The sequence below is a fragment of the Rhinopithecus roxellana genome, chromosome 2 (assembly GCF_007565055.1).
Source record: "Rhinopithecus roxellana isolate Shanxi Qingling chromosome 2, ASM756505v1, whole genome shotgun sequence".
NCBI classification, from domain to species: domain Eukaryota; kingdom Metazoa; phylum Chordata; class Mammalia; order Primates; family Cercopithecidae; genus Rhinopithecus; species Rhinopithecus roxellana.
Window position 1 is genome coordinate 19,923,625 of NC_044550.1, and position 26,669 is coordinate 19,950,293.

The 26,669-nt window shown below is 38.1% G+C and overlaps 1 protein-coding gene across 1 annotated transcript in view; it reads right to left on the minus strand.

Moving 5' to 3' along the window:
• Nucleotides 1-26,669, minus strand: part of PAPSS1 (3'-phosphoadenosine 5'-phosphosulfate synthase 1) — a 104,260-nt gene that overhangs the window by 36,245 nt on the left and 41,346 nt on the right. The window contains exons 6-9 of the mRNA XM_010373211.2: nt 12,841-12,954; nt 9,776-9,887; nt 7,553-7,758; nt 6,351-6,486 (exon numbers count right to left, since the gene is read on the minus strand). Coding sequence (XP_010371513.1) covers nt 6,351-6,486; nt 7,553-7,758; nt 9,776-9,887; nt 12,841-12,954 — 568 coding nt within the window. The remainder of the gene's footprint in view (nt 1-6,350; nt 6,487-7,552; nt 7,759-9,775; nt 9,888-12,840; nt 12,955-26,669) is intronic.

Sequence of the window (26,669 nt, forward strand, 5' to 3'; positions counted from 1 at the left end):
AAATGCAGTTGGAGACATGCTGAGCCTGAGGAAGTAGCGAAATTGGCCTGCCCTCCAGGGGCTTGCAGTCTAGTCAGAGCAGGGGAGCACAGACGTTACCTAAAAGAGTAAATACACGTTAAAAGGAATATAGTTCCTTCAACTCCGGCAGGACATGACAAGACTCCTTCACTTATTCCTCCACACTATTACCACAAGACTGGTGACAGCACTACCACAGTGTGGAGGAGAGAGTGAGGGAAGGAAAGAATGGGTATCTTCACCTATACATGAGACTGCTGGACTGGATTCATTGATTCAACCAATTCCTTCCTGTTTCATCAAGACTGAGGATGAAACGTGAGCCAAATTCAAACGGCACTTTCCTGATTTAAGTGGTCCTTACCTCTCTACTGACTGACATAAAAATCTACACCACTTAAGGCCTTCTAACTGTGGCACCAACCTTTTATATCTCATCTGCCTCTCTATGCATTTTTTAAAGTAAAAACCATGAAACCCAATAAAATTTGATGAGAAAATCATCCATAAACACACTGTCCTGAAACCATGGTCTTTTGTTTTGTGCAATCTTCCAGTTTTTCTCTTTGTTGCACACATTTTTACACAGCTATAATCAAACATATGACACGACTATTCCGCTTGGCCATTCTGGTCTAACCACCTGTTTCTGACATCTTGTGGTTCTCTTGGAGTCACAAGGCTTACTGCTGGGCCCTATGAAATTCCTTCTTGACAGACTCATTCAGGAAGCTTACCCCCACACCTGGGTTCAATTACTGCACACATACAGATGGCTTCTCTTAGCCACATCTCTTAAGTCCTTCCTTCCGGTTCACCGGACAGACGCATTACAAAAACTATTTCAATATACATTACATTGCTCATTACCTCCTTCTTTCCCTCAATTCTTCTACCTTTCCTATTACTGTCACATCTCAAGCCAAATTTGGGTCTGGTCCCCAAAGCCTATTCCTTCTCCTGTACTGCATGTCTACGTGAAGGAACTTCCCAGTAGAGCAAGTTCTCTCCCTTTCCTCTGGATTTCCTATCATCTAGTCCAGGAGCCAACACACTAAAGGAAACAAGTGAAGTCTGATCCCTTTCCTTCCAGCAGGTAGAAGAGAAAGAAGAAAGTGAAGAAGGTTTTTCTGAGCATGTATGTGTGACAAGGAAGGAAATGAAGATATCAGCATTCCCTGAAAACATGTAGGACAAGCCACAGACCGCTTCATCTAGAGGCGTTGCCAGCAAGGACTGTTGTGGCACGGTGCAGAGCAACCCAGACTCTACTCTTTCCAAGCTGAGTATCCAAAGACATCTGAAGTTCAGCAAATAACTGAATGAGGTGATGAGCAGGACAGTGCTCCTAAATCCTAGTCACCCTTCCTCAGACTTTCCACAACTGTGCTTCACATCCCAGCCCACAGCCAGAGTCCCAGTATCCACTCCAACCACTGAACACAGAATTACAAATCTTCTCGCTTCTTTCCTCTTAACTTCACTGTAAGATGTTAACTTCACTGTAAGACTGTACTACATAGAGCAGTAATTAATAATTCCTTTCTTCCCTCCCACCCAAAGTTTCTATCTTGCCTCTCTACCCCAAAGCTCCAAGAACAGACATTTCTGTTTTTCCCTAAATCAATATAATAGCTAAACAAGACAACGGAACGGGTTGCTAGAGTTGTGTGTGTGTTTAATGTTTGTTTTTGTGGGAGTTTTTGTGAAGGGACCTGGAAGAACAAAGCAATCTGATCTCTCCTCCTTCCTTGGGATTATCATAAACTAACAGTCTTTCTTTTACTTAAACTGCTTGAGAGAGGGGGGAGAAATAAAGGAATAAGAGACGGGCCCCTTGAACAAATATAAAGATATTAGAATTTTTCACAAACTGGTAAATTTATACTCTAAAGCATGGCAGCAATAAACTATTTTCTATTCTCATGACTAAAAATGCTTCCAAATTAAAGATGTTGACTATAAAGCTTTGTGCCAGTATATAAAGGTTCTGTGCCGCTTATTTGCCATTCCCCTCCCCATCTATTCTCTAGTGTCCTGGAGCAGGGAGTGCAGGGGTCCCTCAGGGCTTCCCCTAGATGGGGCTGTTGTCCTCCTGCCTCGAGGGTGGAGGCATTAGCAGGCAACCAGAGGATGGTCTGAGAAAAGTTTTTGGGGAGCTCTTCTCACCACTATCATCTGCCTCAGCACTGTGATTCTGGCTGTGCCGGTGACCCTTCAAACAGCTTCTGCCCAGCGGCCCTCCCACAGCTACAGCTCCCACCTGGCTTCAGAAACACAGATTCCTGCTCTCACCCCTTTGGGACTGACTAACACTGCTCAATGCCACTAGTCCCTGGACACCCCAGCAACTCCTTGTAGGTTCCCTTAACTTTGACCATCCTTCTTTAAATACTCGCTTCATTGAATTATGCTCAAAGCCTCATCTGGGTATGCCTTCTGCTTCCTGTTGGGAGCTAACTGACAAAGGTTCCCCTCACCCAATCTCAGCTCTCTGGCTTGCTGCCACTTATCATTGAGATCCACTATCCACTTCAGAGCCAAACACAGATCTGCTTCTGACTCAGCTTTCTCATGTACCATCCCTAACTTTACTTAAAACATCCTTCTGATGTCTCCATTTACTCACTTAAAATGTAGTTTGTAATTCAGCAACTCTATAAAGCTTTCTCAGATTTATTCAACACTGTACTACCACACACTAGTCTGAAAGAAATTACGTCAACTCTTCCCTTTGCAATCAGCAGGACGCCAATATTCTATGTTTAATAAACACTAACAGGCTCTGACTTGGCATAAGTGAAATACATTCTTCCCCTCCAGGACATTGGTCAATCATCGGTAATTCAAAGAACTTGCCATCTGGAAATGTATCACCTTGCAATCACCAATGTGGGTATGAAAGACTTCTTAATCCTTCCCAGCTACAGAGTGGTCTAAGAACAGTCACACTGATAGTGCTGTGCACAGGACAGTAGCCCAGATGTGGTAATCAAAGTACTTCTAAGATGAGGGGAGGAGGAGGAGGAAGAGGTAAGAAAAGAAATCCTAGATTAAGAAAATAAATAAATAAATTCCCTGCTTTCTCTCCCCTGAACACATCAAAACTGACTTGTTATTGGCTTCCTAAAAGAGTGAACAAGAACTACAAAGTAAACTCCTTGGTCTGTTGCTTATTTGCCTCAGTATAAAAATGGAAAAATAAAATAACACTCCAATTTGTCTTGTCTGATGTAAGGCTAATAATTGGCTCTCAGCTACTTTAAACAAAGTTGCAATCATTCATTATGCAACACATTCTCTAAATGACTTAAAATGCTTGGCTCACAAAGAAGAGTGCAAAACAGATGTAATATGAAAGTCCCTAATTATGAATAATTCCTTGATAAGACCCTTTCAACAATGCCAACAACTAATTTACTAACATCAGTTCCAGATATGAATTCAAATTTTGGCAAAAATTTAAATAACATGGTCACAGCAAGTCCTCCATTAAACATGTTTCTGTTCACCAGCAGAAAACGGAAGAGTACAGATAATAAACTACCAGATGCTTCTGGTTGCAAATCACAGAACACCCAACTAGAAGTATCTTAAATAATTTGAATATATGCTATCTCTTTGAATAAGAAATCTGGAGACAAATGACTCCCTGGTTGGATGATAAACTCACAGTATAAGGACAAAGTTAGCATATTTGGAATTTTCATGAATATAAAATTGTTGCAGGAACTCCAAACATCCAAAACAGGAAGAAAGAGAAGGGTGAAAAAAACAGAATTTGTTTGGCATAAGCCAAACTGTCGGAAAGAGAATCTTTCCTGAAAACCCTCTTCCTTAGAGCTCAATGGCCAGAAATGACTTAATGCACTGACCCTTAAATCACACACTGATAAAAAAGAGTGGGACATCATTATTAACTTATATCAGTCATTATTCATTCCTGTATATTGGGCCTAAAACATGCTAGCAAAAAATAAGAGAAATGAGCTGTTATACAGGCAGCACCAAGTACAGCACTCAAGGAAGTTTCTGTATGAGTAATTTAAGCCAAATATTTGCTTCAAATTCAGGAGTAAAGTATAAAAGGGTAAAAAGGGATCCCACACTCAAAAACCCTAAAGGAGCCAAGAAAGAAATGTGAATGAGTTAAGGAGACTAGGTAGGAACTATGGAGCACTGAAGAGTGGGTGGCCCATCTGAGGCCTCCAGTTCTTAACCCATTTTATTAAGTTCATAACACTTCAAATTTCAGCAGTCTACAGCAGAGCTTAGGTATAAACAGATATTCTTGTTCTAACCTTCACATGAATAAAGTCTAGCTTCAGTTCACACAACAAAAATTAAGGCACCTGTATTACCATGCTGCTCTGAGGAAATGCCCAAGACCAGGTAATTTATAAAGAAAAGAGGTTTAATTGACTCACAGTTCCACACAGCTAAGGAGGCCTCAGGAAACTTACAATCATGGTGGAAGGGGAAGCAAACACATCCTTCTTCACATGGTGGCAGGAGAGAGAATGAGAACCAAGCAAAAGGGGAAGCCCCTTATAAAACCATCAGACCTTTTGAGAACTTACTGTCACGGGGCAAACAACCCCTATGATTCAATTACCTCCCACTGGGTCCCTCCTATGACAGATGGGGATTATGGGAACTACAATTCAAGATGAGATTTGGGAGGACAGCCAAACCATATCAACAACTTAATCTCCTACTACATACAGTACTGTTTAAAGTCCCTTACACATCTTATCTCATTTCACTTTTTAAAGTAAAATGTTATGCTTTAGGTACCATCAATATCCTCATCAATTGTCCATGAGCCTTAGAGAGAAAAGTAATTTCCCCACAAACACATAACTGCTAGGTGGTGAAGCAGAGTCTGAACACAGAACTCTGAATGCCTACCAGGAGCATTCTGGAGTTCGCCGACACTAACACAAACACAAACGAAATGCCTGCTCTTTCCCAGTTGTTCTGCAGTTGCTTGGAATGAGGGTTTCCGGTTCACAAACATGGCTTGGTGGCCAGCTATATACCCCAAAAAGGCAAACACATTCACCTGCCCTTCCTCAGTCACATCCATCTGATTTCTACACAGAAAATATGAAAGAGAGCAGCACCAGTGCTTAGGGCCAAACCATCTCTGCAGTGGGTGGGAATTAATTAGGAGCACAACTGCAGGATGCTTCAAATTTTAAGGCTTAAAAAAGCCTCCCAAATCTACAGTGAATGCTGTTCCCTGATACAGAATCTTCAATTTGCAGGTATAGAAAGAGTATGGGTGCATCAAGGTAAGCACATCATTTACCCACCTCTGTGTCAAAGACCTTATAGCAGGAAGTTTGATATAAAAATCCTGTCCTGGAGTGCTTTATAATATAGAAAGCAATATTATAAAGAACAGCATCTGCAGCTTCTGTATTCTCCTCTTAAACAACTTTTTCTGTTATTGTTTAATGTCTCTCTCTTCTATACCATAAGCTCCTAGAGTACTTATTTATGGATCCTCAGCACATGGCATACTGGCATATAAAGATCCACAAACATTTTTGAAATGAAGTGAACATGATAAAAGTTCCATTGTTCCATTATTTGCTGCGATACATGACATTCATATATTGGAAGTACACAGTGTATATTTGGTGATGTTAGGCTTAACCAGCTGATTCTTCCTTGTTAAGTTTCTTTTACTTCTATAATTCTATACCAAAAATTTGTACCCAAAGACAGTTTGATGAATTGTTTTGAGAATTATTTCTACACACAGTGTTGTTTCTTTTAATTTTTGCTTTAAACAACTTTCTCTATTGTTTAAATCATGGTCATGTTTCATTGGTACAATGGTATGATACAATGCTCATATATCATTATTTGCTATGATACATCACCAAATATACACTGTGCACTTCCAATATATGAATGTCACGTAAAACATTCTGAGATATATGACATTCATATATATGTGTGTATATATATATATGTCACGTAAAACATTCTGACATATAAAGCATATTTATATGAGTGAATTATTCAAATAATATTCTATAGTTCCATTTAGCTTTAACATGTGAGTTTTATAATAAATGAAAGGTAAATTCTATATTAGCATCTAGCTTCCAGAGTATTCAAAATAATGTCAAATCAAGTTATACCACTATAATGAAACTACACGTTAGTTTTGATTGACTACCTTTCTTTACATATTCCACTGCTATATTTACCTGTACTCATCATTGTTTTACATTTTAGTAAGCACTAGAAAAAATCTTCTAGAACTTTCTCTCCAAGCCAGCCTCTATTAGGTAATTAAATCCATGTCTTACCAGCATTCATATCTTTAAATTTCTGCTTTAGCTCAGTAGGAGTAAGACGATACTGATCAAGACCATCATTCCAATAAACTCGATCCAAGACTTGAAGATCTCCTCCAATCAGCCAATCTCCTTGTTCCATAACCATCTAATAGGAAGAAAAAAAAAATTTAATGGAAACGGAGATCAAAATAAGTAAAAACATTTCTCTCATATAAGCTAAATACAGTCATTATAGGCTACTCTCATCTTAAATGAGGTAAATCTGACTTATCAATTAAATTGACATTAGAAATGCTATAAAATTAGAATCGATTTTGTGATTTCCCAGAAAACTTGTGAAATAACTATCTTTACATATGAAAGACAAACAAAAGCAATGTGAATAATTATACCTTTTCAAGTAACAAAAACATTCTTTTCATTATTATTGTACACTGATTAACAGAACAATTTGTAGCCCTCGGTCACCCCACACTCTGTGTTCTCCAATCCTAACCTTTTGAAGAATTAATGATCATTGAGTTAGATACAAATTCATGCCTTCCAATCTCCACACCACCTCAAATTTCTTACAATTTTACTACTTTCTTTCCCTGCATCTGAAAGAAGGAGCTATTACCCTCCAGGACCTGTTCGTCTTCACAAGGCAGCTCCAGCCCTCCTTTTCCCCATGAGGCTTTGGCTTATGTGCCAACAACACGCCCAGCTTCTTTCTCAGTCTACCTTAACACACCTAACAACTGACAGAAATTTGACTTCAATAACATTTCACATACAACATACACATAAAATAAATGAGGTACTTTGATGAGAAATTATATTTCACTGCTTTCACATGAAACCACCCTGGTGAAGGCTCCCTTAGCCTCTACCTCACATGCTCATTATAAGTACATGCCTAAGCATACGACAAGACTGTATACTCCAAGAGCTGAAACACTGTGCCGGTGGTGTCCCTGGCCCTGCATTCCCAGTATCAGCACCTAGCTCAGTGCCATGTATATAATAGAGATTTAAAATATGTTTGCTGAATATTTATCTGGACCAAAATGACAAGAGCATAAACACTCATCACACTAATCTAAGGTCCAATCTCTATTCTGCAAGATATTAACAATTCCAATGAAAAGTCAATACACAGAAAATGCCCACATTTCAGCACAAACATCACTGGCAAATCAAGATAAAATGCAGTGAGTTTTTTTCAGCACCTTAATGTAGGGGTGGTTCTTGCATGTTGTTCCCCACTGTCTGGCACAGCGCTCCTCTTTCCTGTGCTCAAAAAACTCTGGATTGCGAAGAATGGCCACACGGCGGCCCTCATACATCAGAGCAAATGCTGTACAGCCATCCAGCCTCTCTTTATCTTCATGAGTAGCAGTCAGAACTATAGGTACTGACAAGTTAATGACACCTCCTGCAGAGCACAAAAGAACATGAAACACACAGCTTGGATTACTCAACAGGCTTTACTTAGATCCACCTTTCACTTCAGGGGACACTTTTCAAATAATAAAAGGCTGTGGGTCCAGTGACAGTATTCAACTGGTACCTGGCACAGAAAAACGAAAGACAGAACAAGCTACAAGGAACAGAGACAATAAGCAATGAGCTCAGAAGTTAAAAAAAAAAAAAAAGAACAGCAAAAATTAAAAGAATCAAATTGTCTTTGGGTACAACATTTTGGTATAGAATTACATAAGTAAAACAAACTATTTAACAAGAAAGAATCAGCTGGTTAAGCCTAAAATCACCAAATATATATTGTGCATTTCCAATTTTCCAATATACGAAACAGACAAAGAGCTACGTTTCTGGGTCTTTTCAGGAAAAACTTAAATCCTTGTTGATAACAGGATGACATAATAACTACAATTTATGTGACAAGTTGATTAAGTATACTTGAGTATCCTTGAGATAGGAAGACAGAACTATCCAAAAAGTCTTTTTTTAATACAGTCAAATTCAAACTGATTATCAGCTATCACTAACCAAGAAATAAAGACAGCAATGGTTGCATTTAAACCAAAATGTGTTGTCAGTGATACTAAAGGCACAGTCTCAGCATGCAATCTTGCAAGCTGTAAAAATCCTTTTTCTACTCCTCATCTGTAGGTTAGAAAAACAAAATGTGCTCTCATATTCATATTTGGACTATTTATATACTAAAGAAATCATATTTTTGGACACCATGGCATATCTTCTTTGAACAAAAGATGTCAATGAGAATAATGATAACTGCTTGGCTGCTTTTTAAATTACTACCAGTAGGTAAAGTGTAACATGGAAAATGAATAGGTGGATTTGCACCAAGCCCAAGACTAAATCATTATAAAGGAGGTAGCCCACAAGACTCTGTGATTAGTTCCAAGGAAGAAAATCAAAATGCAGTATTTAATCTTTATGTTCTTGTGATAAAGTTTCTTGAGAAGAATGATTAGGAATTATGTTTTCTAATATCTATTTTACCACCCAGTTAAAAGAAGTCACAAAACAAAAAAACTTGGTAGCAATTATAGTAGGGTTCTGTGACATTTAAAAATATTTTCATAAGGTAGTAAATTAATCTTACCAACAGTATACAACACAAAATTAAAGGCTGCTGGATTATAATGATAATATGTTGGACATCTTTTTTTTTTTTTTTTTTTTTTTTTTTGAGACAGTCTCGTCCTTTTGCCCAGGCTAGAGTACAGTGGCACCATGATCTTGGCTCACCACACCCTCCACTTCCTAGATTCAAGCAATTCTCCTGCCTCAGCCTCCCAAGTAGCTGGGATTACAAGCACAAACCACCACGCCTAGCTAAGTTTTGTATTTTTACTACAGACGGGGTTTCACCATGTTGGCCAAGTTGGTCTTGAACTCCTGACCTCAGGTGATCCACTCCCCTCTGGTGATCCACTCACCTCAGCCTCTCAAAGTGCTGAGATTACAGGCGTGAGCCACCGCGCCTAGCCAACATCAATTTCTTTGACCATTTTTTGCTAATGTTTTAAAAGAATAGAAAGGACCACATTTTTAGCCACATATTTCAGAATTTCTTAACTAGGACTCCACAATTCCTCATTAGAAGGCTCAAGCATGAGCTTCAGTACCACCAAAAGCAGCACATACATGCCCTGAGTGGGAAGCAGCTTTCCACAGTGATCAGGCAAAAACAGCATAGAATAACTGTATGTGTTTTACAATCCATCCTCAGTCCTGATCCCCAGATTTCCTTCTCTCTCTAAAATAAATAAGAGTCAGGAAAGGGAAAAACAAAAATGAGGTATCACGATTCACTTAAATAAAGCATTCGGTACTGATATAACTTAGTCTTATAATGCTACCTCTACTACGATGTTACCCTACTACTATTTGTAAACAGTGACAAATCTCTGCAATTATGTAATTTCTCTGCCATATATAATTTTGAATGTAAAATGTCTTACCATCCAGAAGACAATCAAAATGAAGGCACTGCAAGTACTCCCTCTCTCTCATAAAGCCATTCAATGGGGTTGCCCAACCTTCTGCCAAAACCTGCACCCACTGCATATCCACCTAGTAAATTTGAAAGTAAAGCAAAATTTTCTATTGCATATATATATGAGCAAAAGCAGTGATTATCTTCAGGAATTTAATTTTGAAAGCAATGGAAACAAATAGTGTAAGGATGAGTATAGATTATACCAAACTAACAAAGAATAAGGGCACTAGGAAAATATTTCCTTCTCCTATTAAATTTAAATAACATTAGGCCTCCAAGTATTTCTAATAAGGACAGCCTCTCCTAAACTCATGGTTCTCAACCTTTACCTCAAACCCCTGGAAAGCTTGCTAAAATGATGATTGCTTCACCTGCAGAGTTTCTGATTCAGTCAGCTTGCTGTGGAGACCAAGAATCTGTATTTCTAAAATGTTTCCAGAAAATGCTAACAGTGATGATCTAACACTTCGATAACCACTGTCCTTAACCAAGAGAAACTTTACGGCCAGATGAGGTGGCTCACACCTGTAATCCAGCACTTTGGAGGCCAAAGCAGGCAGATCACCTGACATCAGGAGCTCAAGACTAGCCTAGCCAACATGATGAAACTCAGTCTCTACTAAAAATACAATTAGCCAGGTGTGGTGGTGCATGCCTGCAGTCCCAGCTACTTGGGAGGCTGAGGCATGAGAATCGCTTGAGCCGGGAATCGCTTGAGCCCAGTAGGCAGAGGTTGCAGTGAGCTGAGATCACGCCACTGCACTCCAGCCTGGGCAGTAGACTGAGACCATGTCTCAGGAAAAAAAAAAAAAAAAAAGTCATTGGGAGACAAGGAAACTCAAATGACCAATAAATGTATGCAAAAGATGGTTGTTCTCATAAATCATCAGGGAAATGTAAAATGATGGCATCATCAATTCACAAGAAGACTTCGACTTTATCTGTAAAGCTGCATTTTATCTGACAGTTTGGTACCTCTACAGTGCACCCAAGCACACAGCTTATGGTCTCCAAAAGGAACTAGGGCTGGCTGAGTCCAATTATAGGACTAGAAGGTACAAAGTGAGCCTGGAACATCTTACTGAGCCAGGAAGCAAGGAATCTTTCCAAGATTAACAAACTCTTGTTGGAAAGACACAGGCATCGCCCCACTGGCCAGCTAAGACCATTTAAACTTCAAAAGGGAAATATTGGCTGAGGTCACTTGACATACAATAAATAAGAAGAGCCTTGGTCCATCAAGTGACTCACAAAAAAGTGACCATAAAGTACTATATTCTCTGTATTCTAAAAAAAAGGTGTATAGAATTAAGTACCTTCTGTTCTGTGGTCTTGTTAAGAAAAAAAAAAAAAAAAAAAAAAAGGAAGCCACTGCACTCCAGCCTGGGCAACACAGCGTGACTCTGTCTCCAAAAAAAAGGAGAAAATTTAAATAAAATATTTTCCAAGAAAAGTCTCTTTTACCCATGACAGAGTACTCTTCATTTTGCAAGACTATTATTTCTTGAACTTTGAGATTTCTAGCATATCCCAACAGAAAGTTAAAGGACCAATGAACAACGTACTTATCGTTAATGTAAGCTGGATATGCTCATTTTTTAACTGGGCATACAGCAGTGGCTCTCCAATGAGAAAATAAAGCACCTGGCCGAGTGGCATGCAGTAAAATGCAGCCTACTCTTTACTCCCAGAGTATGTTTGTCAATGTGTTCCACTGCAAAATCAAATACTGGTAAAGTATTCTCCTGCTTCAATTCACAGGAAAAAAATCTGTATTCATGGAGAAATTTTTTTTTCCAAAACCTCTGATGGTGGCTACTACTTGTTTCTACTGGAATTCAATTCTAGATGGTATCTGTTAGGGTTTGAAAGTCTGTGTCCTCTCAAAATTCCTATATTGAAGCCCTAACTCCAATGCTACCACACTTAGAAACAGGGCATGTAAGGAGGTACAAAGAATGGCAGTGTGCCTTCCAGATGCTCTGCCAACTGAAGAAATTTGAGAACCAATGAATTGAAAAAACATTCCATTTAGAAAAATCTACTGTCTTTCTGGATTCTAGAATCTGACATGTAAATTTTTAGTCATTCATTCTCCTTCTTCTTCTCTCTGCCTTTATCTGCGTGTATTCACTCCATGCAGTCTGTAAGCAACAAATTCTGTTATTCTTTTGTAAGAGTTTACTGCCTGGGCTGCTCTGCTCTGTAGTTCTCCCTTCTTGTCACTCCCTGGGATGTCCTGGTTTCTGGTCAGAGACCCAATCACACACACAAAGTGCACCAATATAATTTACTCCCATCAGGGATTTCGGTAATGACTTAAAGAGTCTTTCTTCAAGCCTAGAAGTTTTGTTTTGTTTTCCTTTCTCCTTACTTTCAGATGTGGCACTTCCCTGGGTATTTTGGGTTTTTACTATATTAAAAGAAAGGATAGGGAATCTAGCTTCTAGTCCAAATACTTACTTTTAATCTCCCTTTTTTAAAAGTATACATAAATTATACAACTTAAAATTCTCTAAGATTTGAAAATGATAAATTATAGTTTCCATTCTCATCATGATTAACTAAGCAGTTGTATTGGGAAAGACAGCTAATGATATCATCAGAGCTAAGATACACAATAAAATTATTCTTAACAATATAAGATGGAGAGAGTCAAGTTTTGGCAAGGGATTAGAAAACATGTCTAAAGGGGAGAATGTTTACTTAATAACTATGGATTAGTATTTCTTGACCTTTTAGGACACATTATTTCTGATATGCCTAAAGATCTCATATAATATTTGTTCTTTGATACTTCAAAATAAATAAATATTACTCAAAGCAAATCAAATCATAGTAATTTGGGAACGTGGTTGTACAAATTAAACACATTCCCCACCCTTAGAAATTGTGATATATACTACAACATCTTTGCCCCCCAGCTAATACCACCCCAGGCCTCAAATATTGCTGTAAATCACAAATTTAACAAACTACTGTACATAAGGCTGTATCACTTGGTGTGAAAAAAAACGAAGAACTTACTTTGTTAATTTTCAGTGCTGGTAATGTTTCCGCATCTGTTTTTGCCAAATGAAGTTTATTTTCTGGTACATATAGTTCTTTTACTTCATAAGATGCATCCACAGGTACAATATCCTATATAAAAACAGGAGTACAATTTAAATGTCTGATTCAAGAATTTAGAGTTCACCAAAGGGTATCTTAATGAAGAAAATCTCTCAAAATGAAACCAAAAAGTAGCATAAAAGAAGGCTGTGAGTGCTATGTTCCCCTCAATCAATACTCTCAAGCAGATAGTATCCCACATACAAGAAGTAATTAAGCACAATGTCCCATTATCTACTGGGAAATAATAAATTCCTAAAATATACTACATATGTCAAAATCAGGCAACTACAAATGAGAGGTGGCCTCAAGTAAGAGGTAACAACAAAAAGAATTTGGAAACAAGCAAACAAAAACCACCTGAACCATCACACTTATTATCTGTACCATATCACAAAACCATTTCATTCCAGCTTTTATATATACCTTTATCACCACTGTCAGGAGAGCCACCTTTTACCCATGCAACCCAGTAGTCTAGAATGTCAGCTTTACTTCCACCACTGTGGTTTGAAAATCAGAACTTTTTGATCCCACATGAAATGCAGCCTGGAATTTTTATCCAAGCTCCATGTACTCATTTATAAAACACTGGGATGGTGTTTTTCCCCATTTATACCACAAGTACATATTTGTGATAACAACCATCTACATACTGCTCATTAGGAGCTCTTTACAAGGTTTGTTCACAACACTTGACATATCCCTAAGAATAATTACTAAATGTGTTTAATCACTTTAATTTGTTTTAAAACAAATCTGTCAGGTAGCCTCTACAACCATGAAAAACTGGCACTGATGGAGGGCTTTTCATAGATGTGTCCAACACTTTGTTATTCGAAATAAAGTAATTCTCAAAAGAATGAGAAGATAAGCTAAAGACTGGGAGAAAAAATATACTCAAAAGGCATATCTTTAGATAAAGGATTGTTATCCAAAAATATACAAAATAAACAATTAAAACTCACCAATAAGAAAATGAACAACTGAAATTTAAAACTGGGCAAAAGACCTGAATAGACATCTCACCAAATAAGATACAGATTATAAATAAGCATATGAAAAGATGTTCAACATCATACGTCACTAGAAAATTGCAAATCAAAACAAGATAGCACAATATACCTATCAGAACAGCCAAAATCCAAAACACTGACAACATCTAATGTTGCCAAGGATGTGGAGCAACAGGAACCCTCGTTCATAGCTGGTGGGGATGCAAAATGGTACAGTCACTTTGGAAAACATTTTGACAGTTTGTTACAAAACTAAATATACTCTTACCAGCAACTTCACTCCTTGATGTTCACCCAAATGAGTTGAAACCGTACCTCCACTCAAAAATCTGCACAGGGTGTTTAAAGCAGCTCTGTTCAGAATTGCCAAAAGTTGACAGCTATAATGTGCCTTTAGTAGGTGAATAAACAAACTGTAGAACATCTAGACAATGCAATATTAGTCAACTCTAAGAAGAAATGAGTGCCATGAAAACATGGAATAACCTTAAGTGAGAACTGCTAAGTGAAAGCAGCCAATCTGAAAAGGGTACAGGCTATATGATTCCAACTACATGACATCAATTTTGCTGTGAACCTGAAACTTCTCTTTAATAAAGTCTGTTGTTTTTTTTTTTTAAACAATACAAAACAACAAAAAATGTAATTCAAGATGAAAGAACTGGATTTTTAAGGACATTCTCCACTATTTTTCCTGAGGAATAGATGTTCTTTAGAAAGAAACTTCAATTTATATTTGATCTTACATGACATGTTCAGTAGAAAAAAAAAAGGCAGATATGTCAATCGAAGCCAGATGACTTCATGAAAGACCTAGGTGCTACCACTCAATCAATCAACAACTATGGGTTCTGAAAACCTAAAAAGAACTATTATCTTACATTTCTCCTACTTTCTCACACATCCTGTTTCCTCAAAGACTGAACAAGAGACAGTTCAGCAATGGCTAAATATATGCCGAAATCAGGCTCCTCCTACTGGTAAATTCAAAGTCTTTGTCCTTTCTAATAATTAAAAAAATAAATAAAAGAAGAATAAACATCAAGGAAAAGAAAAAGAAATGTTAAAATCAAAAGACAGACAAGAAATAAACACTGCTATACACAACAGCAAATTCAGCCAGCTGCGTTGCTCCTGAGGTGCAGACATGAACGACATTTTCTGGAGGCCCCTTGTCCCTCTATGGTCTCACTGTTCACAGGAGGAAAGCAGGAAAGTGTGTAAGGCACAAACCCGGCACTTCATATACCTGCCAAGTCTTCTGCAATTAAGCTTCCAGCAGGGACCCATAGCCAAAAGCTAACTATTGTGTTTACTGAGGGTAAATAATACATGAGGGCATTAAAAAATAATGGTGAAGGAAGAATGTTCCATCAGCTGCTTCTATGTGCTCTTTGTAGATACAAATATGAATGATACAACCATGCACTAATGGGGCAGATTATTTCTAATGAACCCATACTATAGAGGGCATGTCTTAAATTTTGCCAAGGAGTTCAAAGCAGTGACAAGTAAATACACATAGTTTATACATAATACCAGGAGGGGAAACCACATATAGGAAAAAAAAAAAAAAAAAAGGACTCTTCCTTAAATCTAGCATGAGATATAGCTTATCTTCCAACTCCAGAATTATTTTAATACATCTATTTTAAATTATAAAATAGCAGCAAAGAGAACTTGGGAATGAGAAAAACAAATCACCCTGTATCCCAGATACGGTTATCATTGCCATTTTTCTATCTTCCCTTTGATCTGGTCTCCATCCATAGGCACATCACAGGACAAATGGTAGTTTAGCAGTCTGTACAAAGCCTATTATTTCAAGTAGAAAATAAAAATTCAGAGTCAATTTTTCCTGGAATGACAATATGATGTGCATTAAGTGAACTACACATACATTCCGTATGTTCAATTAGCTTCTTGGATATGTAAAGCCTCCAAAGATGCCTTGAGGCATACAGATTCTCTGCAGCTACAAAGTAAAGAACTGAAATCCTCTATACTAGGGGGAGAAAACACTAAACATAACAAGTTACACAAAAAGTCAGGCACTCATTAGGACTTTTATGAGGAAGAGTATGATACGGTTTCACTCGACACTTACATATTTACATAATCACAAAGCTTCAGGGACATAGCATCTTTAAAACCAACAAGATACAAAAAGCAACAGGGGTCTATAGGTCAGTTATTTCCAATATTCTTATCACTAAGAATATGAAGTAAAAACAGAGGGCAGAGGCTGTTTAAGATCTGAGTTCCAATTCTTTTTTTTTTTTTTTTTTTTTGAGACGGAGTCTTGCTCTGTCGCCCGGGCTGGAGTGCAGTGGCCTCCGGAGTAGCTGGGACTACAGGCGCCCGCCACTTCGCCCGGCTAGTTTTTTTTTTTTTGTATTTTTAGTAGAGACGGGGTTTCACCACGTTAGCCAGGATGGTCTCGATCTCCTGACCTCGTGATCCGCCCGTCTCGGCCTCCCAAAGTGCTGGGATTACAGGCTTGAGCCACCGCGCCCGGCCCTGAGTTCCAATTCTAAGAGTGCAGTCTTAAGCATCTTACAACGTGTCTCCCCAGTTGTTTAAAAAAAAAAAAAATACAAAAAGATACATACATACATGTTACAGGACTGTTGTGACAATCTAGTGACTTAAAGTACCTGAACAGTGGAGGATAACATTAGTGAGAACTGACTACAACACCACACATTGTTCTAAGGGCTTCATGTGAATTTTAATCCATTAATCTTCACATAGTCCCACTTACGAAGGCAGAAGAAACTACTGCTATCCCCTCTTTACAGAGGAAATCGAGGCCCAAGAGAGGTCAACGATTTGACCCAAATCCCTGCAATACTGTCTTTCAATGGACTTAACACAAAAAGAATACTCAATAATTAGACTCCACTTGCTACATGCCAGGAATTGTTTAAGCACTCTGCATATATCAACTCATAGAATCCTCTGCACAATCCTGAGACAGGCACTTTAATTATTTCCCATTTCACAGATGAGTGAATTGAAGTCCAAGAAACTAGACTATATCTTCCAAGGTCATACAGTTGAGAAATACTGAAAACTAAGGTATTAAGTATTTTGTCACACAAATTTTTCTTATTTTCATGATTTTTATTAAACATAATTCCCAAGTTTTTAATCAGCATGTGATCTTTCAATGCGTTGCCAAGGTTCTAGAGAAAAATAAAAGATATTCAATATTTCAGTTAGGCCTAAACAGTTTTACTAAAGACAAGTAAGCAATTTGCAACCGACTGTTCCAAACCCTGCCACTGTGAATAATCAAGAACCTCCATTTCCACTACTGAGTATCACTTAGCAGGATACGCAGCCTGGGAACAAATGACAAAGGACTCCAGAGAAGAGAAGAATCTCATTCTCAACTTCAATGATAAGAAAAACTCTATATAAAACTTTCTTTGCCATCTCTGAAATGTATATTATTGTAAGAATGGGATATCTTTCTGTACGCTGACTATGGGGCTTGACTAGTCTCCCCCAGGTTTACTGCTGAAAATTGTCACAATTCTAGAGAAGCAGAGGAAAGCATGCAGCAGACACATCTTCTGATTTTTACTGGCCACAACAAGGCATGTTTAGCTGGTTTCCTAAACCAGCATCCCTAGTTCAGCTCACAAAGACTGAAGACCAGCAGCAGTGTGCATGGCCCACCGCAATGCTCCAGGCACAGGGCTGGGGCTATTCTCTTCCCTCCACCCCGAAGCCCCCACAACCTAGAGCACACTCAGGTGCGTCTCTGCTTCCTCTGACGAGGTGTTCCAAATAAGAACTCTGCACTAACAAATATTCCCATAGATGATGTCTAGATGTCTACCATTACCTTCCAACCATATCCCCAAGTTAAAAAAAAAAAAGTACAAATAATTTGCGATCAAATCTATCTCCAAGGTAACTATTTTGAACACGAAAAGGACAATATCTATACTGTAAGCCCCATCAAATTACTGAAATGTTTTGTGCACTAATAAAGTTATTCATAATTGAGCATAAATTTTTTATTAATATGCTACTTTACATGTATTAACAAAGGTTATAACCACTTTCTTTTCAAGAAATTTTTTCATTATTTTGTTTTTGAGTCAAAATAACTTTTTCATTAGAAGCATTTCATGAAACTCTTCCCTTTTCAAAATTCACACCAACAATATTTTTAAATGGATTTTAGCCTCATAACTTCAATACAAAATTCTTCTGATACCTAACCAATGCCAAAATAAACATTCAAAAGGTTGCTACTGTTTTTCTCTTCTAAAAAAGATACATAGAGTGAACATTTTGGGAATTAATGCAAAAATAGCATGAATCAAGAGGACCTGGGAGCATCTGCTCAGTCTGTGGAAATGTGTTATACACAGATTCTATGTGTAAAGACAAAAGGACTCAGTCTCTAACAGGAATATAAAAAGAATCTTAAACATGCAGATGCTGCCAGCTTCTAGCACATTCCAGTGACAAATCTCAGTTTCCAAAACCACTACTAAACATCTGAAAGGAGCAAAACCACCTCAAAGTGAGACAAGATATCTGGACAACAGAAAGTTGAAGTCCCTGCCACATAAGCTATCCACTTTATTTGGGATTCATTAGGATTTCCACAGACAGAGCTATTAGAAACAACGTGTTCTTCTTCAATTTGTACATATAAAACCCTTTGTTTCATGAAATGTCCTTTAAAACACAAATAGATCACAAGCCAGGCCAGGAAACAGTCTGCACATACCTGGACACCTCACCTCCAATCTGAAAGGCTCCAGTCACCCAGCACTGAAGGGTGAAGGGGGCTCAGGGAGGTCCTAGGAGTCCTCCTGAGCAGGGGATCAGTAAATGACCCATACTCTACTATTAATGAGAGGTGAATTCTGTAACCTGTAAGTCTAGAGATATTATAAATTTATAAGTATTAATTTAATTTTAAAATGTAACACAGGGTACCCAGAACGTTTTTTGTTTGACTTTGACAGTCTAAGATCTAACATATGTTGTATCCAAAAACAGACAACTGTTTTTGTTTTCACCTGGAAACTGGCAGGCAGGGCAAACAACACGCACTACATAAAAGTGGTAGCTCTCGCCTCTCATTTTAATCTTCCTAAAGAACTCTGAACATGTTAATACAATGATTCCACATTTTAAGTTTTCCTTTAAATACTTTCTGTACTTTTTTCTTGAGCCAAATCTGCCCAACAGATTTGAACACAAGGGCACATTCATATTTTTATGTAACTATTAAATTTCTATTATCTAAACTACATGCATCCAAAGCATGAACACCAAACGACATTCTGGCAACACTTTAAAACTAAGCTGCAAAGTCTGGCTTTTATGTGCAGCATAAAACCCACTTAGAGCACTAAACCACCATTTCTTAAAAAGACAAACCTTTAAATAATTTATAGCACTAGTAAATCTAGAGTTCCTGGTAGATTTTAAAACAGTATTTAAAGTATCACTTTAGATTAAAACCAGCAGCAAGAAGTCTACTTCCTTATGTCATAACAAGCCAAGTTAAAATGCAATACTAGCAGGCCATCTAGTGACCAATTTAGGGTCTAGGAAAATAAAAAATCCTGATTTGTTAGTGTCTTCTATTTTCTTAAATAAATACATACCAAACAAAGAAAGTGAAGATGCTGTGAGAAAATGCTGAGAAATGCAGCCTTTATATGAATGACCACTTTATCTATCCCGATTATATTACATAGTCACAGTGAAAGAGAAGGCAACCCAGAAAATGATAGAGAATTCTTAACTTTATGTAAAGTATCCATGGTAACCAAAGGATCCATCATCCTATATTATCCATTGTACAGCATACTAAAAACATTTTTCTTGGACAATGAAATAAATACTGTATCTTACTGAAGACCATTAAACTCTTCCAGTTACAATTCACTTCCGAACAGTCTCTCCAAAGGAATACAGAGCAACAGATAAAAGCAAACTCTACCTACCACTATTATTTCCATGAAGACGGTGCTTTTCAAACACCTTCATTCTCTGGGAAGTCCCAGACTATAGTACTTTCTTCTCTCTAATAAGAAGTGGTATACAATGGGAAATATATACAGTGTTTGGTCTTTGTCCTCAGTTCTTGGCACAGAGCTCCTAAAACCCTTGAAATCCCCTAAGTGATCAATGTGTCTCTGGAGTGCTGAGGAGAGGACTCTTGGCTGAAGGGCTCCTAGACAGCTTCATGATGGGGACTGGGACCAGAAAGTCCAAGTCACCATCACAGGGTTGAAACTTTCAGCTTCACTCTTCTCCCCTGACCTCTGGGGAGCAGAAAGGCATTAGAGAGATTGAGTTCAATCACCAATGGCCTATGATTTAATCAAACGTGCAACTTAAAGCCTACATAAAAACGTCTAAATGATGGGGTTCAGAGAGCTTCCTGGTTGGTGAGCACACGGAGGTACTGGGTTGGGGGTGGGGTTGAAGATCATGGAGAAAACATGGAAGCTCTGCCACCCCTTCCCTGCACATCTCTTCCATCTGGCTGTTACTGAGTCTATAAGAAACTGGGAGTAGCAAATAAAGCATTTTACTAAGTTCCGTGAGTTGTCCTAGCCAATGATCAAACCTGGTGTGGGGACAAGGTAGGGAGGTAGGAAATCTTGGATTTATAATCAGCCAGGCAAGAAAGTGGGTAGCCTGGGCACCCCATTTGGGCTGGGATCTAAAACAGGGCAGTGTATAGGAGTTAGCCCTTAACCTGTGAGGGCTGAGCTAACTCCAGATAGCTAGGGTCAAATTTAAATTGAATCACTGGATACCAGATGATATCAGAGATTAAACAAACTGGTTATTGTGAGGAAAATAGTCTTCAAAAGTCTTAGAAAACTAAGCTTGAAAAGTGGAGAAAATGTACTTAGCTTATTTTAGAAATAAAGTTGTCATTATAGATAGTATAACCCTTTACCACTTAGATTTATGTTTTAGGACTTACAGAAATCATAATTCACTAGGCAAAATGTGCCTCTTTCCAAGGAAAATTAGATAACCTACAAACACCTTTCTTATTGCGCTTACACAGAACAAGCATTTCACACTAGCTGGGCACAGGTATGAGCAGTTTATTTCTTTAATGAACATTCTTTCCAACCCAGATAGTTTTGTCTTTGATCTGCTCAAGTACTTTAAAAGTACTCAAGAAATAATCTTTCTAAGGTCAACGAAATGCCCATGCCTCTTCCATTTCTTAATCCCAACTACAGTTAGGGAACAACTGATCAAGGAATGTGAAAGAGAGTCAGAGAAAAGATTCTATTTCAGAAATAAACTAGAAATGGAAAGAATCTGGATACAAGTAAAGGCAGTGTAGTAGAAACATGAGTGTGGCCGGGCGCGGTGGCTCAAGCCTGTAATCCCAGCACTTTGGGAGGCCGAGACGGGCGGATCACGAGGTCAGGAGATCGAGGCCATCCTGGCTAACATGGTGAAACCCCGTCTCTACTAAAAAATACAAAAAACTAGCCGGGCGAGGTGGCGGGCGCCTGTGGTCCCAGCTACTCGGGAGGCTGAGGCAGGAGAATGGCGTAAACCCGGGAGGCGGAGCTTGCAGTGAGCTGAGATCCGGCCACTGCACTCCAGTCCGGGCGACAGAGCGAGACTCCGCCTCAAAAAAAAAAAAAAAAAAAAAAAAAAAAAAAAAAGAAACATGAGTGTGTAGGCTGCAGAATCAATCAGAACTGTGTGCAAACCTCACTCTCTCTAACTGAACTATCTGGGAGAAATAACTTCACCTCTGGAATCTGTTTCCTCATCAGCAAAATGAAGATAATTATAAATACTTATCAGTTTCAATATAAATTGGATGCAATAATGCCACTACAGTACCTAACACAGGGCCTAACACATAGTAAGAGTTCAACTGATAAGTTACTATTGATGGTCTCCATCTCTGCCTGTGGTGGTTAATACCATGTGTCAACTTCATTGGATGGAAAGGATACAAACTACTGATCCTGGGTGCGTCTGTGAGGGCATTGCCAAAGGAGATTAACATTTGAGTCAGTGGGCTAGGAAACGCAAACCCATTCTTAATCTGGGTGGACACCATCTAATCAGCTATAAGCACGACTAGAATATAAACAGGCAGGAAAATGTGAAAAAAGAGACTGGCCTAGCCTCCCAGCCTACACCTTTCTCCCATGCTGGATGCTTCCTGCCCTCAAACATCAGACTCCAAGTTCTTCAGTTTTGGAACTCAGACTGGCTCTCCTTGCTCCTCAGCCTGCAGATGGCCTACTGTGGGACCTTCTGATCATGCAAATTAATACTTAATAAACTCATATATATATATATGTGTGTGTGTGTATATATGTGTGTGTGTATATATGATGTGTATATATGTGTGTATATATATGTATATATATGTGTGTGTATATATATATTCCATTAGTTCTGTCCCTCTAGAGAACCCTAACATACTGCCCATGGCATTCTCTTTCAGCACACATGTTTATATATCCTTTTACATAATGCTGGTTAATGTAGGACCCCTAACCTTCACCTCCCTACTCCAAACACATACTCTAAAGCTACATAGATTTAGTTATTATTCCTTGCTTTAAAGCAACATGGTACGTGATATATTCATCCCCTTCACCTCCCCATCTATATTTAGATTGTACTGTGTGTCCTCCCATAACCCACCTTTGGAAAACCTAGCAAATGTCTTTGTGATAACAATGAAGTTGAATGAACTGAATTGGCTACCCGTGGCTAGAGGCAGTTCAATATGAAAAGTACACATTATAGCAAGTCACTTTGCAATGAAGTACAGTGGGCAAATGCACAACTGGCATGTCTAAGGATAAACTTCGAGCTGAATGTCAGGTATTCACTGGTTTCTCCATGTGCCCTAATGCCCACTGGGATTCAACTTAGTGAGAAAAACAACCAAAAGAAAATAAATGCCAGATATAGTTGTGTGTATATGTGTATTTCTTCCTTCAATTGCATTTTAAAATTCTACATCATAGTATAAAAGAAGAGAAATAAATGAATCTATATATGGTCATTCTAGTCTATACACTATAAACAAAATAACAGTGGTGAAGACCAAACATTAAGGTCCATGAGGCCGAAATGTTTATTGCTTAATTCACTGCCACATCTCCAGTGTTCACAAAAGTGCCTACCACATATAGCACCATCGATTAAATTAACTAAAAAGATCAACTAAGTACAACAGAGAAATACACATGCTTTCATTGGGAAGTGAAGTCATTTATTCAGAAAAGCATGTAACAAATATTGAAAAGGAGGGTGATACCAAAAGAAAGCTATCAAATTAAGTAGGCATTTGCATTTCTTCTTTTGTCACCACCCACCTTTAAGATAAAAATTAACAGTTTTTCAAAAGAAAATTTCTCTCTCCTAAATGAACACAATCAGAATTCCTTACTGGATGTAGATTTAATTACATCTCACTTAAGCGTAAGGAGAACACTCCTGAAAGTAAAAGCCAAAGGTGTAAGAAAATGACTGAAATTCTAGATGCAGAATCCAACATGTCCATGAACAAGTTTCTTCATTTCTCTGAACTACTTCAAATGTTTACTGTATGAATAAAATTAAACAACATATGAAAAGAGCTTAACACAAAGACCATTTGGAAAACTACCACAGTAATTCAGGTGAGAGATAGTTGGAAGCTAAATTAGGAAAAAAGGCCATTTCTCCAACTGAAATAAACAGAACAAGTTATTTTAAAAGACAACATACTACATATATATGTCCCTTATAATAAGGACTCAGCAAATGTTAATTTCTTATCTATCCTTCTTTTTCAATGAAACTGTCCAATCATCAGATTGTATAGCAGGCATAATATAGATTAGTATCCATATGAAAGGAAGAACAATTAGCATAATCATTAATTAGGTACAAATAAATTAGGAGAAAGGCATTAACTAAGACCACAGAGATAAGACAAGCAATAGCACCAAACTATGAAGAATTGTGAACACAAATCATCTCTCCTCTTTATTTTATCTTATTTTCAGTGATGTATTTTTTTTTTTTTTTTAATTTCAGATAGGGTCTCACTCTGCCATCCAGGCTGGAGGGCAGTGGCACAATCATAGCTCTCTGCAGCCTCAAACTCCTGGGCTCAAGAGATCCTCCGGCCTCAGCCTCCTGAATGGTTGGGACATGCCACCACACCTGACTACTTTTTAAAAAAATTTTTCGGAGACAGAGACAGGATCTCACTATGTTGCCCAGGCTGGTCTTGAACTCCTGGCCTCAAGCAATCTTCCTGCTTCAGTTTCCCAAAGTGCTGGGATTACAAGTGTGAACCACCACACCTGGCATACAAATCGTCTCAATTCCATAAACAATGGGAAAATCAGTAAGTGTTTTAGAGCAAAAAAGGGAAATGCTTAGACTACACTTTAGAAAGATGATTTTGTGAATATCATAGGATGGACAAAAGGGCACACAGAACTGGAGGTGTGGTAACCAGTTAGGGGAATATGGGATAGTATGGTCCTAAAATCACACAGTGTCAATTTACCTTCAGTTTTTAAATCATCAGAGAAAAAAAAACGCAAGATGCAAAGTCCTGTGCATCACAAATACCACAGGAATCTGTATTTTCATTATATAGAATTATAGTTAAAAACGAACTGAACCCTGAATACAATGTGGAATCCTGGATTGAATCCTGGAACAGGAAGAACGTTACTGAAAAAATAAGTGAAGAGCTGCAAAATTTTCTCAAAACCAAGTTTTGTTTTGTTTTGTTTTTTCCAAGAAAAACTTAAAATTATCCTCCTCCCTGAAGAAAAAAAGAGCTTATACATAGGGAAAGTGTCAAACCCAAAGGATACTATTCTAAATAGGGCCCCAAAGAAGTGATTACGAATTTAAAGAGAGAAAGATGGGAAGAAGATGGGAGAAACCTGTGGCATCCAACATAAATCAAGCTTAATAATCCCATAAACATGTCTGAACTATCTGGAATTTATAGTCAAAGATTAATAAGCCCCATAAAATTATATAAAATGGTATCTATTAAATATGTGCATTTTTCTAGGATTTTATAAAACACTTACGAATCACTAACTAGATATTTAAAAAATCAAAACAAATAATAAAACTGTATAGTCATCCCTCAGTATCTGAGGGGAATTGGTTCCAGGACCCCTTGAGGACACCAAAATCCACAGATGCTCAAGTGATATAAAATGGCACAGCATTCACATACAATCTACATACATCTTCCCATACACTTTATATCATCTCTGGATTACTTATAATACCCAATACAATGTAAATGTTATATAAGCAGTTGTTACACTGTTTTCTTTTTAAAATTTGTATTCTTTTTCATTGTTGTATTAATTTTCCTGAATATTCTCAATCCATGGTTGTTTGAATCCACAAATGTGGAACCCACAGATACAGAACCCCAGATAAAGAGGGTCAACTTTGTAACACTGATATGGCAAATTTCAAATTAAAAAAAGATAGGTTCAGTATACAAAAAAAACTCAAACAAAACTACGATCAAAATGAAAAGGAAAAATACTAGAACTATAGTTTCAATAAAAATGAGATGGATTTAATATCTATGTCTAGAACTAGAATTTTATACAAATTTCTAAGAAAACGACACACAACAGCAACAGAGTAAAACTGAAGAGAAAGGATAAACAATGCATTGAAAACAAAACAGAGATTTCAAAAGACAGCATCACCTAACAAATGAAAAGGCCAGCCAATCTACAATCATAAACTTTCTTGAGCCCATTGCAGAACTGAGGTGAAAAAAAGTAGTGAAACAAGTGACAAGTCCCACCAAGAAAAGACCAGGCACATGAACTGCTTACCTTTAGCAGAACATGGGAGGAAGAGGTGGCTACAATAAAGGCAGGTAAGAGAAAAAGAGCTAAAATGTCTTTAAAACTTTTAAAGGCTGAGTGTGGACTAGTGTGACAGGCTTAGTACAATGGGGGACCGGGGGTACCACACACAAGGGGTCCTGAACTCACTCACAAACATGCCTATGGCAGGTGCTCAGAACATTAATCAGGAGGAGGTCTAGAGACTAAAAAGAGCCTTCCTCAGTGGGGCACAGGCAAAAAACTATGCTCACTCACTAGACCCTTCTTTCATAACCACAAAAGCCTTTAAGCTAATGAAAAAGGAAAGGAAACCCTCAAACCTTCCCAGGGTCCTCTGCTTCTGGGGGAGGGGTGGAAGCAAATATGGTCTGCCAAAAAGAAGGAGATGAAGGAAATCCTTTTGGGCTCAAGATCCTGCATTCATACAAACCAGGTAGCCAGTACAAAACAGATACAAAACATGCTAATGCATGTGAGGAAAAGAAAACTCCCCTCCAAGCCTCCCAGGGTGAAAGCAGAGATTAGCTGTTACGCAGGGAGAGGAAGAAGCACTGAGAAAAACCCACCTCAAGACTCAGGAGCACAGGTCAAGCCTTAGACTGAAGTTGGGCCAGGAAACTAAGAATCATCACCACTTCCCAGTCATGAGCCTAGCACCAAGTGATAAGCCACAGCAGTATGCTGCTGAGAGATGAACAGGAAGAAGACTCCTTCTGTGGTACAGGTATACAGGGAACACTGAGGATGAAGGAGGAACACTAAGAAAAACCCAAGAGGAGGCCAGGCCCCATGCTAAGTACAAGGTAGAAGAGCCCACCACTGCAGAAATTTGAAGCCT